The sequence below is a fragment of the Oncorhynchus nerka genome, linkage group LG1 (genome assembly GCF_034236695.1).
Source record: "Oncorhynchus nerka isolate Pitt River linkage group LG1, Oner_Uvic_2.0, whole genome shotgun sequence".
Taxonomy (NCBI): Eukaryota; Metazoa; Chordata; class Actinopteri; order Salmoniformes; family Salmonidae; genus Oncorhynchus; species Oncorhynchus nerka.
In genome coordinates, this window is record NC_088396.1 from 19,717,560 (window position 1) to 19,737,337 (window position 19,778).

General features: G+C 45.9%; 1 protein-coding gene across 6 annotated transcripts in view; it reads right to left on the bottom strand.

Moving 5' to 3' along the window:
- Positions 1 to 19,778, bottom strand: part of LOC115111091 (diacylglycerol kinase eta-like) — a 75,546-nt gene that overhangs the window by 33,497 nt on the left and 22,271 nt on the right. For all 6 annotated transcript variants that reach the window (XM_065012997.1, XM_065012881.1, XM_029637462.2 and 3 more), the window contains 3 exons: positions 17,736 to 17,816; positions 8,270 to 8,374; positions 1,744 to 1,876 (listed from right to left, as the gene is read on the bottom strand). In XM_065012997.1, the coding sequence (XP_064869069.1) occupies positions 1,744 to 1,876; positions 8,270 to 8,374; positions 17,736 to 17,816 (319 nt within the window). The remainder of the gene's footprint in view (positions 1 to 1,743; positions 1,877 to 8,269; positions 8,375 to 17,735; positions 17,817 to 19,778) is intronic.

Sequence of the window (19,778 nt, forward strand, 5' to 3'; positions counted from 1 at the left end):
TGGAGGAGGAGGTGTGATGGTGTGGGGTGCTTTGCTGGTGACACTGTCAGTGATTTATTTAGAATTCAAGGCACACTTAACCAGCATAGCTACTACAGCATTCTGCAGCAATACGCCATCCCATCTGGTTTGCGCTTAGAGACTATTATTTGTTTTCAACAGGACAATGACCCAAAACACCCCTCCAGGTTGTGTAAGGGCTATTTGGCCAAAGAGAGTGATGGATTGCTGCATCAGATGACCTGGCCTCCACAATCACCTGACCTCAACCCAATTAAGATGGTTTGGGATGAGTTGGACCGCAGAGTGAAGGAAAAGCAGCCAAGAAGTGCTCAGCATATGTGGGAACTCCTTCAAGACTGTTGGAAAAGCATTCCCCATGAAGCTGGTTGAGAGAATGCCAAGAGTGTGCAAAGCTGTCATTAAGGCAAAAGGTGGTTACTTTGAAGAATCTAAAATCTAAAACATGTTTTGATTTATTTAACACTTTTTTGGTTACTTTGTGATTCCATATGTGTTATTTCATAGTTTTGATGTTTTCACTATCATTCTACAATCTAGAAAATAGTACAAATAAAGAAAAATCCTTGAATAAGTAGGTGTGTCCAAACTTTTGACTGGTACTGTATATGATTCACACCTAACAAGTTTAATCAGCACAACTGAATTAATAGAAAAGAGTGGGAATGACGCAACTGCCACTGTTTCATTGGGCTCTGTTTTAGACTGCTCCATCTATCCACACCTAAGCTGCAAAGGAACAGTATAACCAACCATTTTTAAACCAGTACTATTTATACACCACTTCCTGGTTTCATATAAGGAGCCTGTGAGTCAGACAACCATAATGAACACCATATGAATATGAATCTAATGCTAATTAGCCTATAGCGTTCACATCATCTGCAAGTGCATGTGTGGTGTGTCTGTGTGTGTGTTTGTGTGTGATTGGTCTGACCTTCCACATCATCTCAAACCATAAAACATGTATAATGTAGAAGACTGCAGATGGGAGAGACAGACATTATACTAGGGTTACATGTATGGAGCAGTCTATGAGCCACACACCACACACCCCACACACACGCCACACACACACACATCCATAATAGCCTTTGAGGAGGCTTCAAGGAGGAAGCCCTTCATTTCAGAGCAATTAATGGGTTATCATTAGCCTCTCACAGTAGGCTAGCCAGCAAAGAAGACACTACAACGTCTAGGACAAATTGTACGCTCTTCTCAACCCACAACTTATTTCTCCAGCGAATACACCAATCCCCTATCATTCAGCTCCTGCACAGCTCTGCCCTACTATACTATACTTAATCGATCCGGAGGGAAACAAAGCATAAAGTAGTATTGAATGGATACTTAAATTGAACTGCCCCCAGCCCTGCCCTTCTATGAGCTTATAGACCTATTCTCTGGATGGTGTGGGCTTGTTGCGAATTTATACTCCACAGGGAGCGAAGAGGAATAAGTAAGTAAGTCCTATTCCCCATTGTACAGCCCCAGTCCTATATCTCCACTCCCCTCCACCTGCCCAGGACTGATTAAAACTACCACAGCCCAAGAGGGACACACAGAGCAGTAACATGCTTCTCGCTGGTCCATTAATGAGTAGATGGAAAGACGTGGGAGGAGGGATGGACAGATAGTTGAGGAGGAGAGGTTATAGGAGAGATAAAACAGAGATGTGTGTGTGTGTGTGTGTGTGTGTGTGTGCGTGCGTGAGACTCTTACCTTCGCAGGACAGGCCGTGGGAAGTGACGCCAGAGAGGCTGTCTCTACAGACGTTACAGAAGGTGGGGCGTGCATGGGAGCAGGCATACCAGTTGTGCATCCCTGAGAAATGTTCCACATTAAACTGTGCTGTCTGGCAAACGAAAGGTTAAATCAGGTTGGCAACACCAGGATATACAGTCAGGCACTATACTTTACACATTAGGCTCCATTTTGCTCATGTTAAAAAACACAGACAGAGAAATAACCATAACATTTGGAAAAGACAGAATGGCACAAATTACCTTAAAGGCATAGTGCAGTCAAAAACGTGATTTCCTGTGTTTTGTAGATATTTCTACACTATGAGGTTGGAATAATACTGTGAAATTGTGGAAATTATTATAATGCCCTTTTAGTGTAAGAGCTGTTTGAAATGACCGCCTGAAATTTCAGCCTGTTTTAGGATAGAGTTTTGGCCTTCCATGGTGACAGCAACATGCGGTAAATTAGTTAACAGTGGTGGGGGAAAAGTACCCAATTGTGATAACTGAGTAAAAGTATAGATACATTAGTAGAAAGTTACTCAAGTAAAAACTAAAGTCACCCAGTAAAATACTACTTGAGTAAAAGTCAAAAAGTATTTGGTTCTAAATATACTTAAGTATCAAAAGTAAATGTAATTGCTAAAATTACTTGCTTGGAAGCAAGCAACACTGAAGCATGCATGGGAGTACCAATTTTTCCGGACGACTGTGTGATCACGTTCGCCGTAGCCGATGTGAGCGAGACCTTTAAACAGGTCAACATTCACAAGGCCGCAGGGCCAGACGGACTACCAGGACGTGTACTCCGAGCATGCGCTGACCAACTGTCTTCACTGACATTTTCAACCCGTCCCTGGCCAAGTCTGTAATACCTACATGTTTCAAGCAGACCTTCATAGTCCCTGTGCCTAAATGACTACCGACCCGTAGCACTCACATCTGTAGCCACAAAGTGCTTTTAAAGGCCGGTCATGGCTCACATCAACACCATCATCCTAGAAACCGTAGACCCACTCCAATTTGCATACCGCCTCAACAGATCCACAGATGACGCAATCTATATTGCACTCAACACTGCCCTTTCCCACCTGGACAAAAGGAACACCTACGTGAGAATGCTATTCATTGACTACAGCTCAGCGTTCCCTCAAAGCTCATCACTAAGCTAAGGACCCTGGGACTAAACACCTCCCTCTGCAACTGGATCCTGGACTTCCTGATGGGCCGCCCCCAGGTGGTAAGGGCAGACGAGAACACATCTGCCATGTTGCTCCTCAACACGGGGGCCCCTCAGGGGTGCATGTTTTGTACCCTCCACTCAGGAGACTGAAACAGATTTGGCATGGGTCCTCAGATCCTCAAAAATGTTCAAAGACTCCAGCCACCCTAGTTGTAGACTGTTCTCTCTGCTACCACACGGCAAGCGGTACTGGAGAGCCAAGTCTAGGTCCAAAAGGTTTCTTAACAGCTTCTACCCCCATAAGACTGCTGAACAGACTGCTGAACCCCCCTGGCATCCTTTGTTTACGCTGCTGCTACGTGCTGTTTATTATCTATGTATAGTCACTTTACCCCTACCTACATCTACAGGACCAGTCAAAAGTTTGAACACACCTAATCATTCAAGGGTTTTTCTTTATTTTTACTATTAATAGTGAAGACATCAAAACTATGAAATAACACATATGGAATCACAAAGTAACCAAAGAAGTGTTATGAAATAAAAATATATTTCATATTTGAGATTCTTCAAAGTAGCCACCCTTTGCCTTGATGACAGCTTTGCACACTCTTGGCATTCTCTCAACCAGCTTCATGGGGAATGCTTTTCCAACAGCCTTGAAGGAGTTCCCACATACGCTGAGCACTTGTTGGTTGCTTTTCCTTCACGCTGCGGTCCAACTCATCCCAAACCATCTCAATTGGGGTCGGGTGATTGTGGAGGCCTGGTCCTCTGATGCAGCACTCCATCACTCTCCTTCTTGGTCAAATAGCCCTTACACACCCTGGAGGTGTCTTTTGGGTCATTGTCCTGTTGAAAAACAAATGATAGTCCCACTAAGCGCATACCAGGTGGGATGGCATATCAAAGAATGCTGAAGAATGCTGTGGTAGTCATGACAATGACCCAAAACACAGATCCAGGCTATGTTAGGGCTATTTGACCAAGGAGAGTGATGGAGTGCTGCATCAGATGGAGTGCTGCATCAAACGTATTCCTCATGAAACTGGTTGAGAGAATGCCAAGAGTGTGCAAAGCTGTCATCAAGGCAAAGGGTGGCTACTTTGAAGAACCTCAAATCTAAAATATATTTAGATTTATTTAACACCTTTTATGGTAACTACATGATTCCATGTGTTATTTCAGAGTTTTGATGTCTTGTGTAGAAAATAGTTTCTCAATGTAGAAAATAGTAAAAAAAGAAAAATAAGGAAAGAATAACCCTGGAATGAGTAGGTGTATCCAAACTTTTGACTGGTACTGGCATATTACCTCAATAACCTGGACTAACCTGTACCCCCACACATTGACTCGGTACCGGTACCCCCTGTATATAGCATTGTTATTGTTATTTTATTGTTGATCTTTTGTTTTTTACTTTAGTTTATTTAGTAAATCTTTTTCTTAACTCTTATTTTTCTTAAAACTGCATTGTTGGTTATGGGCTTAAGGTCTAAACCTGCTGTATTCGGCGCATGTGATAAATAACATTTGATTTGCATTTTAATTGCATGCAACGCATTTTCACACCATTTACTGAAACAAATATTTCTCAAAGACATAGTTAAAGAAAAGTTACAAATTGCTTTCCACGAATTGCACTGCAGTGTACACTGTACAATGTTTTTTTGGGGTGAGCAAAACAGAGCCTATACACAAGCATTTTACACAAGCATTTTACACAAGCCTTTTACACAAGCATTTGCAAACATTGACTTAATTTGACATTTTTTTACTATACTTTATACAATAATTTGATATTTTTACAATGTAGATTAGAAGAAGGCTTTAACCATACTTCAATAAACAAAGTCTTTACCTAAAGGGATAGTGCAACATTTTGGCAACTACTTGATAGCAGCTTTGTAAGACTAGAACTGACCAATCTTTAGAGTAGTTAGAAGGGTTTTTCCCTGCTTTTGAGAGGAGCTAGCTAGTTGTTCCTGGAGACAATCATTTAGCAATGGCACAGAAACTACATTCTAAACTGCACACAGAGAAATTATCTGACTCTGGGTGACTAGAAAAAAGCACTTCATTACCAAAATGTCCCATTATCCATTTAACATAAGCTTTTGGATTCATTCCACACAGACAAACATACCATCTATCCTTTCCACCCTATTAGAATTGTAACCTGTGGTTCCAACATGGGAGTATAGTTTCCTGAACCTGTAGCTCTACTCTATTGCTCTGGGGTGCTACTGCATTGCAGTGGAGAGGAGAGGAGAGGGGGCAGAGATGGAAACAATCTTATGTCATCTTTCATTCCCAAATCAAAGGCTTTAATATGCAGTGCTGGCACTCTACCGTATATTCTTTATCTTCCCCGGAGACAAGCGTAGCAGTCAACCGCTATCAACAGTAATATGTTTCTTGTCACGGCAGAACATTTCAAACGGATCATTTCTAGATGCTTTTATAATCATCTTGATGTTTGTTAAGTTGAGATTTTACAATGATTGTTTTTAAGCGTGAATATCAAAGATCCACTCTTATTTTGCTGTTGTAATAACATTAAATGGTTCGTTAGAGAGGATACTGGTGTTGTGTGTTTTTCACGGGGGGGAAAACACGTGAATTTGACATGCGATCCCGTTTCATGTAGTCTCACGTGAGCACGTGATTTTATGTGAAGTTCATGGGATAACATGTGTCAACAAGTCAAAGCAACGTGTGATAATATGAAACTACATATGAGAAAACATAATCTAGTGAAACAAATGTGACGAGATAGAGATGAAAAATGTCAACATGTTGGAACCATGAAACTACAGGTGACATTTGAACATTTTTCACATGTTAAACCGCAAATTCGATTTTCACATGTGAAGGTTTTTCACATGTGAAACTGCACATTTGAATACAGGTGAACATATGGTTTCACGTGAACAACTAACTGACCTCACGTCTCTTGTTTTGACAAGTGGATATTTCAGCTCCACATGTGAAAACAGCTATTTCACATGTGAAAATGTGATATCACAAAAGTGTGATTGCACATGTGAAAATGCACATTTCACAAGTGTTTATTTGTCAGGAAAGTAATGAAATGGTATGGAGGTTTAAGGTAAGTGGTACACTGTTCAGATAAAATAGTGTAAACATCTCTAACATTTATATTTGACATGGTCACTTAGTGGTGAATTTTCAATATGACCCCACCTGGGATTTGAGCTCTCAACCTCTGGATTTGGGGTATGCTGATCTTTCTGCTGCACCACAAAGTGCCCTACAGATTCATTACCTATACATTACCATTCATTACCATGACCTATTCATTACCTATATTACCTATACATATTTGCTCTAAGACTATTCTCTCATCATTGATGACTTATTTCATCAATTTGAGGGTTTCCTGTATAGTTGTCTAATGTTTGTGGGGTATACAGTGCATTCATAAAGTATTCAGACCCCTTGACGTTTTCCACATTTTTTTACTTTACAGCCTTATTCTAAAATGGATTAAATAGTTTTCTTTCCTTATCAATCTGAACACAATACCCCATAATGACAAAGCAAAAACAGATTTTCCGATATTTTAGCAAAATGATTAACACTTTTTTTAAACACAAAAAAAATACATTTACATAAGTATTCAGACCCTTAACAGTACTTTGGTGAAGCACCTTTGGCAGCAATTTCAGCATAGAGTCTTCTTGGGTATGATCCGTATGATCCTCTCAAGATCTGTCAGGTTGGATGGGGAGAGCCACTGCACAGCTATTTTCAGGTCTCTCCAGAGATGTTTGATCGGGTTTAAGTCCGGGCTCTGGCTGGGCCACTCAAGGACATTCAGAGACTTGTCCCGAAGCCACTCCTGCATTGTCTTGGCTGTGTGCTTAGATTCGTTGTCCTGTTGGAAGGTGAACCTTTGCCCCAGTCTGAGGTCCAGAACGCTCTGGAGCAGGTTTTCTTCAAGGATCTCTCTGTACTTTGCTCCATTCATATTTCCCTAGATCCTGACTAGTCTCCCAGTCCCTGCTGTTGAAAAACATCCCCACAGCATGATGCTTCCACCACCATGCTTCACCGTAGGGATGGTGCCAGGTTTCCTCCAGATGTGACGCTTGGCATTCAGACCAAAGAGTTCAATCTTTGCTTCATCAGACCATCATGGTCTGAGAGTCTTAAGGTGCCTTTAGGCAAACTCCAAGAGGGCTGTCGTGTGCCTTTTACTGAGGAGTGGCTTCCGTCTGGCCACTCTACCATAAAGGCCTGATTGGTGGAGTGCTGCAGAGACGGCTGTCCTTCTGGAAGGTTCTTCCATCTCCACAGAGGAACTCTGGAGCTCTGTCAGAGTGACCATCGGGTTCTTAGTCACCTCCCTGACCAAGGCCCTTCTCCCCCGATTGCTCAGTTTGGCCGGGCAGCCAGCTCTAGGAAGAATCTTGGTGGTGCCAAACTTCTTCCATTTAAAAATGATGGAGGCCACTGTGTTCTTGGGGGGACCCTCAATGCTACAGAAATGTTTTGGTACACTGCCCCAGATCTGTGCCTCGACACAATCCTGTCTTGGAGTTCTACGGACAATTCCTTCAACCTCGTAACTTGGTTTTTGCTTTGACATGAACTGTCAACTGTGGGACCTTATATAGACAGGTGTGTGCCTCTCCAAATCATGTCCAATCAATTTCATCTAAATCAAGTCAACTGTTGTTGACAGGTGTATAAAATCAAGCACACAGCCATGCAATCTGTGTGTATGCCTCCTGTTGAGCTGGGCAGCCGCGACCACCCTTAGTGGGTGAAATAGATGATCCAGTACACAGCACGCTACAGAGCACGGGACCCACTGAGTACACTACCCTGCGCTACCCTGCACTATCCTGCACTACCCTGCACTACCCTGCACTATCCTGCACTATCCTGCGCTACACTACCCTGCACTATCCTGCACTACCCTGCACTACCCTGCACTATCCTGCGCTACACTACCCTGCACTATCCTGCGCTACACTACCCTGCCGCTCACATACATCTCCAAAATAAACAATAGAAACATAGCAATATTACAACAATATATAATGGCTAAATAACTGCTATCTAAACAGCAGAAACTGACATCATCATAAGCCTCCACAGTTAACCAATGCTCAGATCAAAGATCTATTGTTTTCTGCAACACTCTCCATTCCATCTCCTCTCCTTTTCCCAATTCTCTCCTTCCCCCTCTCTCCATGCCTCCCCTCTTATTCTCTCCCTCTTTCTCTCTCGCTCCCACACAGGCAGTGGATCTGTTGCTATAGAGAACAGGGAATGGATCGGGTCTTACCTCGTAATGCTCTCTGGACTGGACGGACTTCAGCGAGCTGATCCAGTCCTCCATCTCTTTCCTGTTCTCCGCGCAGAGGATGAGCCTGCGGAATGGAGTGATCACCTGGATGGATAGATGGATGGGTGGATAGAGAGATGGAGAGACAAGGATGATGAGTGTACACACAGAGAGAGAGTCCTCTGCCTAGCCTCTGAGCCGGCGGGAGATCCGCTCTCCGTCTTTAAGAGGGGAGTGAGGACAAGCCCCCTCCCTCGCTTTCTCTCCCTTTTTTCTCTTAGGCGCTCACGATCTGCCTCGCTCTCGTTCTTTTTCCCCCGCAACATTTCCTTGCGCTAGCTTGCCCTGTCTCTCTCTCTCTCTCTCTCTTTCTCAGCCCCCTCAAACATGTCCTCACTCTTTCCCTTATCACTTATCCCCCCTCCCCTCTCTCTCTCTCTCTCTCTCTGTCTGCCCGCTCACACTCCCTCATGTTTTGAGTCTGAGGTGAGGTGACAGGCGGAGTGCCTTGGTAAAGGCCGAGAGCCCATAGCCCCCCTCCTCCTCCTCTCTTTCCCTCTCTCTCCAGGCTGAGGGAGGGAGGGAGGGAGAGGCACCCAGTAGACAGACAGACAGACATTACAGACACAACCCTTTCAACATTCATCACTTATTCATCACTCGGTCTTATCTTCTATCGCTTCTCTATCTCTCCTTCTTCTCTTCTTTTCTTCTCTTCTTTTCTCCCTCTGCCTTATTTCTTTCTCTACTCTCTCGGTCTTCTCTATTTCCTCTCTTTTATCCCTAACCATTTTCTCTCCTCTCTCTATCCCCCTCTTCCTCTCGCTGTTATCCTTTTAGGTAGCGATAGAGGGGGTGTTAACACGGCTGACAAGGATTCAGTGCTGGGAGACTCGAGGCAGGGGGTTCACACAGCAACACGCAGCAACACACACAAACACCTTCTAATAAAGACGACCATAACACACACGCACACACAAACACTGCAACCAAAAACCTTCAACACAAAAAAAGTGCCACACAACACACTGAAACGCCTTCTAACAAAGCGCACACATGCATACACCCACAAATGCACGCATACACCAATTTAGATCTATTTGTATATTTTCACCTGATAATTACCCAGTCTCTGTCACAGTGCCCACCCACACTCATCCCTCCCTCCCTGTGCTATCCATCCCTCCCTCCCTGCATCTCAGCAGCTGTGTCCAGGTCTGTCTGCCCTGTGGACCAGCAGCATCTGAGGCTCTGAGCCCATTACCAGGAGTGGAAACATAGCCGTTAGCTCACACACAGCAGCCACCCATCAGTGTTTGTGTGTGTGTGTGTGTGCGCGCGCGCGCATGTGTCCATGTGGCATACAACACACAACACACATATCACCTCTTGTGTATGAGGCAGATATACTTAAAACGTTTGAACAAAGACCCCCCCACACACACACACACACACACACACACACACACACACACACACACAATTGTACTAGTGCAGTATTTTTTGCAAGAAATCTACAGTAACACATTCATGTGCTACAGTAACTATAATGCATGATGACATGCAAAAGAATAAGACTGATACCGTTTGTCAGCCATATTGTCTTCTCCATTAGGAGACATGGACAGTTACATTTTCACGGGTTCCGTGCAGATCCAACCTCTTTCCCCCTGCGATGTGACTGTTGCCGTTGTGCGTTGTAATGGTGTTGTTGTGGATGAATAAATCATGTCGGGATAAAAGAACGGATGTGTCCACAGACAGACAAACAGCTCCACACGGCGGCCCCTCTGTCTGTCTGACGGATAAAAGAAACACCTGTGCACGTCACACACTAACCTCACTGACCCCTCTGTGTTCGTTGCGGTGTGTGTGTGGGTGTGTGTGTGTTTGCGTGTGTGTGTGTCTTGTTAGATATAGCTGGCTAATTAGACCAAGCAGAACAAGTGGCAAGCCTTCCCGCCTTTGGGACAACGCCTCCCATTGTTAGAGCGGAGACAAGACCATCTCGTCATTATATACGGTATCTCTGGTAACAACTAGAGGTGAACTAATCTGCAGATTTTTTCTGGTGGGTTTTTCGTTGCATGCAAGCTTGCTTTAACACGCGGATGCATGTTATCTCCCGTTAGTTGCACTTTAACGTGTAGCACTGCGTTCTGCCTGTTCGCTGCAATCGACCCCTTCTTTCTCTAGGATTAGAGTGACCTGATGCTGCAGGGTTACATAGAGAGAGAGTGTGTGTATGTGTGTGCGCGCGTGTGTGTGCTTGTAGGGGATGAAGGATGGTTGCCTAGGGAAACTGGAGTGTGTTTCTATAAATAGCACTGGAAACTCTTGAGGGAGAGAAGTTCCCTGATGAGCCACCTCAGACTTAGGTCAAAGGGCAGATGAGGAGTGTTGAGGTGTGTGTGTGTGTGTGTGTGTGTGTGTGTGTGTGTGTGTGTGTGTGTGTGTGTGTGTGTGTGTGTGTGTGTGTGTGTGTGTGTGTGCAGGCGTGCGTGCGTGCGTGCGTGCGTGCGTGCGTGCGTGCGTGCGTGCGTGCGTGCGTGTGTGTGTATGTGTGTTTTATAATCATATCAATTAATTATCCATGTTTGATTGGTAATAATTTCAATAATCAATCATTTTTCACCTTCTAGAGCAGACTCTTCATAACCCCACAGTCATCTCGAATCACGAGGATCCCACTATGAGTCTACAGCTACCCGTTATCGAGAAAATCACATCAAGATTGGGTTCTCATTGCTTGAACACATTAACAAGAGTCATACAGTAGCTAACCTAACATTCAGCTTCTATAATGGGCTGGAATACAAGGGTATCATCTATCTAAATGAGGGTTCAATTGCCTGGAGTTGAGATCACAGCATTAGAGCCATCAAGATTTGATCATCTAAATTGAATAGCAAGGCATTACAATGTTCTATTCACTAACATGCAGAGAAAAATTACCATTTGCAGAAAGGTACATGACAGGACCAGACTCACACACACACACGCACGCACGCACGCACACACACACACACACACACACACACACACACACACACACACACACACACACACACACACACACACACACACTCACACTCACACACACACACGCGCGCAGACTCACACACACGTGCAGACTCACACACACGCGCAGACTCACACACACGCGCAGACTCACACACACGCAGACTCACACACGCGCAGACTCACACACACACGCGCAGACTCACACACACGCAGACTCACACACACGCGCAGACTCACACACACACACGCAGACTCACACACACGCGCAGACTCACACACACACGTGCAGACTCACACAAACATGTGCACACACGCGCAGACTCACACACGCGCAGACTCACACACACACGCACAGACTCACACACACACACGCGCAGACTCACACACACGGGCAGACTCACACACACGAGCAGACTCACACACCCGCAGACTCACACACCCGCAGACTCACACACATGAAGACTCACACACACGAGCAGACTCACACACACGAGTAGACTCACATACACGAACAGACTCACACACCCGCACTCACACACATGCAGACTCACACACATGCAGACTCACACACACGCAGACTCACACACACGCAGACTCACACACACACAGGAGTAGACTCACAAACACACGAGTAGACTCACAAACACGAGCAGACTCACACACACGCAGACTCACACACACGCAGACTCACACACACGAGCAGACTCACACACACGCAGACTCACACACACGCAGACTCACACACCCGCACTCACACACACGCAGACTCACACGGTTACTGTGCATGTGCAGACGTTTATGATTCATGACTAATATATATATTTTCATGAATAGAAACCTATTACTACATACAATCAACAATCTACATCAGCAGCAAACCCAATCAGAAAATTCAGAAAATACACAATATAGCCAATACACACAGTGTCTATTTCCATGCCACATAAAGGGTTAAAATCGAGGACATTAAAGCCTTGACGAAACAATAATCCTTTATCTGAGCCTAGTATCCATGCAGAATCCGTAGCAAGCACCCTCATATGTACCGCAAGGTGGTTCCCCCAGATACATCTAATCTCATATTCACAGCAGCCCCCTACACTACATACACACACACTACCCGCACACACACACATACACACACACACTACCCTCATACACACACACTACCCGCATACACACTACATACACACTACATACACACACACACTACCCGCATACACACACATACACACACACTACCCGCATACACACACATACACACACACTACCCGCATACACACACATACACACACACACTACCCTCATACACACACACACTACCCGCATACACACTACATACACACTACATACACACACACTACCCGCATACACACACATACACACACACTACCCGCATACACACTACATACACACACACTACCCGCATACACACAAACACACACACACACACTACCCGCATACACACTACATACACACACACTACCCGCATACACACACATACACACAAACTACCCGCATACACACTACATACACACACACTACCCGCATACACACACATACACACACTACCCGCATACACACTACATACACACACACTACCCGCATACACACACTACATACACACACACAGAAAGAGAGAAGGACACAGACACGAAGGACATCAATAATACAAAGGCTAACATACAATCTTTTAGTGTTCTATCATGCCACACACTGAACAGTATCTGTCCCACTCCCTCTATCACGCTGTCTCACTCCCTCTATCACACTGTCCCACTCCCTCTATCACGCTGTCCCACTCCCTCTATAACGCTGTCCCACTCCCTCTATCTCGCTGTCCCACTCCCTCTATCACGCTGTCCCACTCCCTATATCACGCTGTCCCACTCCCTCTATCACGCTGTCCCACTCCCTCTATAACGCTGTCCCACTCCCTCTATCTCGCTGTCCCACTCCCTCTATCACGCTGTCCCACTCCCTCTATCACGCTGTCCCACTCCCTCTATCACGCTGTCCCACTCCCTCTATCACGCTGTCCCACTCCCTCTATCACGCTGTCCCACTCCCTCTATCACGCTGTCCCACTCCCTATATCACGCTGTCCCACTCCCTCTATCACGCTGTCCCACTCCCTCTATCACGCTGTCCCACTCCCTACATCACGCTGTCCCACTCCCTACATCACGCTGTCCCACTCCCTCTATCACGCTGTCCCACTCCCTACATCACGCTGTCCCACTCCCTACATCACGCTGTGCCACTCCCTCTATCACGCTGTCCCACTCCCTCTATCACGCTGTCCCACTCCCTCTATCACGCTGTGCCACTCCCTCTATCACGCTGTCCCACTCCCTCTATCACGCTGTCCCACTCCCTCTATCACGCTGTCCCACTCCCTCTATCACGCTGTCCCACTCCCTCTATCACGCTGTCCCACTCCCTCTATCACGCTGTCCCACTCCCTCTATCACGCTGTCCCACTCCCTACATCACGCTGTCCCACTCCCTACATCACGCTGTCCCACTCCCTCTATCACGCTGTCCCACTCCCTACATCACGCTGTCCCACTCCCTCTATCACGCTGTCCCACTCCCTCTATCACGCTGTCCCACTCCCTCTATCACGCTGTCCCACTCCCTACATCACGCTGTCCCACTCCCTCTATCACGCTGTCCCACTCCCTACATCACGCTGTCCCACTCCCTCCATCACGCTGTCCCACTCCCTACATCACGCTGTCCCACTCCCTCTATCACGCTGTCCCACTCCCTCTATCACGCTGTCCCACTCCCTCTATCACGCTGTCCCACTCCCTCTATCACACTGTCCCACTCCCTCTATCACGCTGTCCCACTCCCTCTACCACACGGTCCCACTCCCTCTATCACGCTGTCCCACTCCCTCTATCACGCTGTCCCACTCCCTACATCACGCTGTCCCACTCCCTACATCACACTGTCCCACTCCCTACATCACACTGTCCCACTCCCTCTATCACGCTGTCCTACTCCCTCTATCATGCTGTCCCACTCCCTATATCATGCTGTCCCATCCCCTATATCAATCTGTCCCACTCCCTACATCACACTGTCCCACTCCCTATATCATGCTGTCCCATCCCCTGTATCATGCTGTCCCATCCCCTATATCATGCTGTCCCATCCCCTATATCATTCTGTCCCATCCCCTATATCATGCTGTCCCATCCCCTATATCATGCTGTCCCATCCCCTGTATCATGCTGTCCCATCCCCTATATCATGCTGTCCCATCCCCTGTATCATGCTGTCCCATCCCCTATATCATGCTGTCCCATCCCCTATATCATACTGTCCCATCCCCTATATCATGCTGTCCCATCCCCTATATCATGCTGTCCCATCCCCAGCACAAACCAACCTGCACAGACCACAACAGCATCTTTCAACTTACAGACACACAGCCAGAGAGACAGACAGAGACATAGAGACAGACAGACAGATGAACTGCAGTATTCATTAACACTAACTGTGTCTGAAAGCCATCCTGCAATGCACTTACCCCCACTCTCACTCTCTCTCTTTCTCTCTCTGAAGGAGAGTGTGTGCGGTCGTGCTGAATGGTGAAGCCTGGTCTCCCCCTCTCGGTGTGTGTGTGTGTGTGTGTGTGTGTATGTGTGTGTGCGTGTGTGTGTCTCCCTCACTGCAGCAGATCCTCAGCCCCTTGAGGAACAAACAGAGCACTACACACGCACACTGTCACATGGAGCAGCACTCTCTCTCACCCACACACACAACCACACACACCCACAACAGAGGTGAAGAGCCCTTCTATAATAAATGCACATTCCCCAAAGGGGAAGAGACCACAGAATACCCTGTCGCAAAACACATCCCTAAATAACCTGACCCAAAACGCACCCCTGAATAACCTAACTCAAAACACATCCCTAAATAACCTGACCCAAAACGCACCCCTGAATAACCTAACTCAAAACACATCCCTAAATAACCTGACCCAAAATGCACCCCTGAATAACCTAACTCAAAACACATCCCTATATAACCTGACCCAAAACGCACCCCTGAATAACCTAACTCAAAACACATCCCTAAATAGTGACCACCCCCCCCCCCCACCTCCAAATAGCCTGACCCAAACACACCCCTGAAGAGTGACCAACCCCCCCTGAACAGTCTGATCCAAAACACACCCCTGAATAACCTGACCCAAAACACATCCCTGAAGAGTGATCAAAACACATCCCTGTCCTTGGTGTTTAAAGGGTTGCACAGGTAAATGGACTGGAGATAGTGGAATGTGTTCCAGAACAAAAACTTCTGTGCTATTAAATCTCTCTTCCTTTCTCACTCTCTTTCCCTCCCTTTTCATTTCGCTCTTTCTCTCTGTCCCTTGTTTTCCCATATCTGCTGTTCTCATCTCTCCTTCCTTCCCTCCCGCTTACTTTATCTCTCCATCCATCCCCCTGTCCTTTGCAGCTTTCTTTCACTCTCTCACCCTCCATCTCTTTCCATCCCTTTCTCCCCTCCCAATCCCTCTCTCTGATGTGGTTTGTCTCTACAGTCATTCTGAGGGTTGTGCTGATCTCTCTATAAGCTGCACCCCACTCCAGTGACTCATAGCAAACATTAGATAGCATGTGCATTCCCCTGCACTGCACGTGCCCAACACACACACACACACAAGTGTTCATGCAGGCAGACACGCAAACTCACACACATACACACAAATATACAAGCTTGCAAGCGGGTAGCTAACTAAACTCAATTCCATGCTGAAGGAAGTTTCTGATGAGCTCCACCAACGAAGTGGAGCAGAAACCAGGCTTTGTGAAATCCAGCGCCAACTACAATCCAGCGCCAACTACAATCCAGCGCCAACTACAATCCAGCGCCAACTACAATCCAGCGCCAACTACAATCCAGCGCCAACTACAATCCAGCGCCAACTACAATCCAGCGCCAACTACAATCCAGCGCCAACTACAATCCAGCGCCAACTACAATCCAGCGCCAACTACAATCCAGCGCCAACTACAATCCAGCGCCAACTACAATCCAGCGCCAACTACAATCCAGCGCCAACTACAATCCAGCGCCAACTACAATCCAGCGCCAACTACAATCCAGCGCCAACTACAATCCAGCGCCAACTACAATCCAGCGCCAACTACAATAAAAAAATGCTATTATGAAACGCTTATCTTCTTTGTTTGCTGAAATCCATACTTAACAATACTTTTGTCAAAAACAACTACCGGCCGTTTCCTCGTCCTTTGTTGCTCTAAGATGGCTCTAAAATATACATTACCCTAAGTAATCGGAGATTCAATTGACACAGTTACCATTTTATAGCAACAGAAACAAGGAAACAGTCGCGATTGTATTTGGCAAACGGCATTATTAAAAAGTATGGATTTCAGCAAACAAAGAAAGGCACGCAACTACAGAGGACAAACATAGGTACACAGTAAGTGTTGAACAATTGACATTTTTAGAAGTATCAACCCTGGGCGAATCGATGTAGTCGGAGCTCGTCACTGCTTGACCACTTGGGGAAGATCTTCAAAAATGTATTTCGTCATGAGGTCAAGTAAGCTCGGCTAGCAAGCGAGCAGACACGCAAACACACACACAAACCAATATGCCGGCAGTCAAGTCATCCCAAACATGCTCAGCGGAGCGCTAAAGGCGATGCTAAAAATAGCCCTGTGTTCTCCTCTGAACTCTCTCTCTTACTCCTCTCCTGACTCTCTCTTCCTTCTCCTTTCTTTTTATAGCAACGCCAGGGGAGAGGGCGGACATTTATAGAAAGACATGCCCTCACACACTCCTTTGAGCTTGTGCACACGTGTGTGTGTGTGTGTGTGTGTGTGTGTGTGTGTGTGTGTGTGTGTGTGTGTGTGTGTGTGTGAGAGAGAACATTAATAGAAAAACAAGAACACACTCACTGTTCCCTGTCAGTTTGCATCCCAGTTGACAAGATGTTTGCTTACATTTCTCTCTCACACACACACACACACACACACACACACACCACATTGAAGCAATCATCATCAACATAAGACTTTGGTGGCCTTAGCATAGCACATTGATCTGCAGTGCAACCTAATGTCGGCACACGCGCACGCACACACACACACACACACACACAAACACACACACACACAGTTTAGACACTGCTGCTACTATTATTATAATGTTTATCCTGCTGCCTAGTCACTTTTACCCCTGCCTACATGTACATACCTACTACCACCGCATCACTGCACATTGATATGATATTGGCAGTGACTTTGAATGTAGCGAACATTCTCATGTTTTTTTTACACCTGTTGTATCTTGTACATGCGACAAATAAACAAAAGTTTGATTTGATTTTGTTTGTGTGTGTGTGTGTGTGTGTGTGTGTGTGTGTGTGTGCGTGCATGCGTCTCACCGTGAAGCTGTTGTTAACATTCTTAGTGCTGGACTCAGCCACACTGGCATCTGATAGGTCCACCTCGTCAAATATCAGAGACTGTAGGAGAGGAGAAAGAGGAGAGGAGAGAGGAAGAAGATGAGGAAGAGGCGAGAGGAGTGGAAGAAGAGGAAGAAGAGGAGAGGAGAGAGGAAGAAGATGAGGAAGAGGCGAGAGGAGAAGAGAGGAGAGGAAGAAGAGGAGAGGAAATGAGAAAGGAGAGGAGGAAGAAGAGAGAGAAGAAGAGAGGAGAGGAAGAAGAGAGGGGAGAAGAGAGGAGAGGAAGAAGAGAGGGGAGAAGAGAGGAGAGGAAGAAGAGAGAGGAGAAGAGAGGAGAGGAAGAAGAGACGAGAGAGGAAGGGTATAGAGAAGAGAGGAGGAAGACCAAACAGATCAACAGATTGAGTACTCTGAGTATGATAAAACACACAAAATGCTAATACATAAAACATCTCTTATTTTAACCCTTCACTACTATGAAGGCAGATCTATGGGAGCCTTATCATAAATATTGACTTCAGGGCTGGGGTCAATCTTAACTGACCTAGACCAAAAAAAGAAAAGCCATTTTGAAATCACAATGGGACAAAAACAGACTTGAGAGCTGTGCACACAACTTCAATATTTCCCTATAGATCATAACGCATGATTTACATAAATCTGAGTTCAAATGAAAAGCACTTAAACATCCGATGTTTAGATTCAATCCCTAATGAATAGATATTCAACTGACCACAACCCTGAATCTTAGGCTGTGTTTACACAGGCAGCCCAATTCTAATGTTTTGGCGATAATTGGGCAACAGATCAGAACTGGGAGGACATCATGCAGTATCATACACTTACTCTGTATGAAGAGATATAAGCATTATACATGATCATATGTTCTATCAGGGCTAGGTGACCTTCCTACTAGGTGTGCAGGGTTTTTGCACAAGCCCTGCTTTAACACCTCTGGTTCAGCTAATCAGCTGCTCATCAGGAACTTGATAAGTTTTATCTGGGGTGTTGGCCCAGGGCCTGATCGAAAGCTTGCACACCCAGTACAGCAGTCCAGGAGGAAGGCCACTCCTGTGTTATATGAACTGCTATAAGCATTATGCATTATTCTATATGAGGAGCTATAATGAGCCTTATGTCTATTGTAATAGTAATAAGAAGCAGGCCAAAGCAACATGCTAATGATGACCTCGATTAATTCAACGTAGGCCAACTAACTATAGACCTGATGGCGTAGATCGAAGAATAGCGGTTGTTTATCCCACCTCTGGCACAGACTCAAACACACGGCTACTACTGAGTGAGACACACACACACACGAAGAATGAGAGCAGATTATCCCAAGTCAATGTTGGAACAGCCCCATTCAGTCAGTCAGCAGAGAGCAGACGAGCCAGGACCTGCTAATAGGAACATGATATCCAAACACACAACCTGCCGGATGATGACATCACTACTGCCTGCCCTGCCGCTGAGCTCTTAAAGGGCTGGAGGCCAACTACAGTGCAGCTGCCGCTGTTATAGTAGAGGAATGCCCCTAGTGTGTGTGTGTGTGTGTGTGTGTGTGTGTGTGTTCGTCCTTAAAGGCTGCAGCTGTCAGAGAAATGCCCTGTTTATGACACTCTCCAGGGATGGTTTAAGAGCAGGATGGGGACACTAGCCAGAGTATGTGTGTGTGTGGGCGGTGGGGGTCTGAGAGCTTGTGTGTGGCATGCCAACATAAACATTTCCCCCTCTTCAAGCACTCTTGGCTGTCATGACATGGCTGGTATCACGTGTATGTGTGTGAGTCTGTCTGTGAGGTCTCAGCAATGACAAACACACACACATGCATGCACACTCAAGCACACACACACTCACACACATCATCCTTATGAACTAACACACAGCAGGATCATTCACTATCGAGCCATGTGACAACAGTCAGTGGACATACATTACTCAGAGACGGTGTAGACTAAGGCCCTGTTCAAATACTTAGAAACCCTTCTTTCCTCCCCCTTTAATCTAGTCATGAGTCTG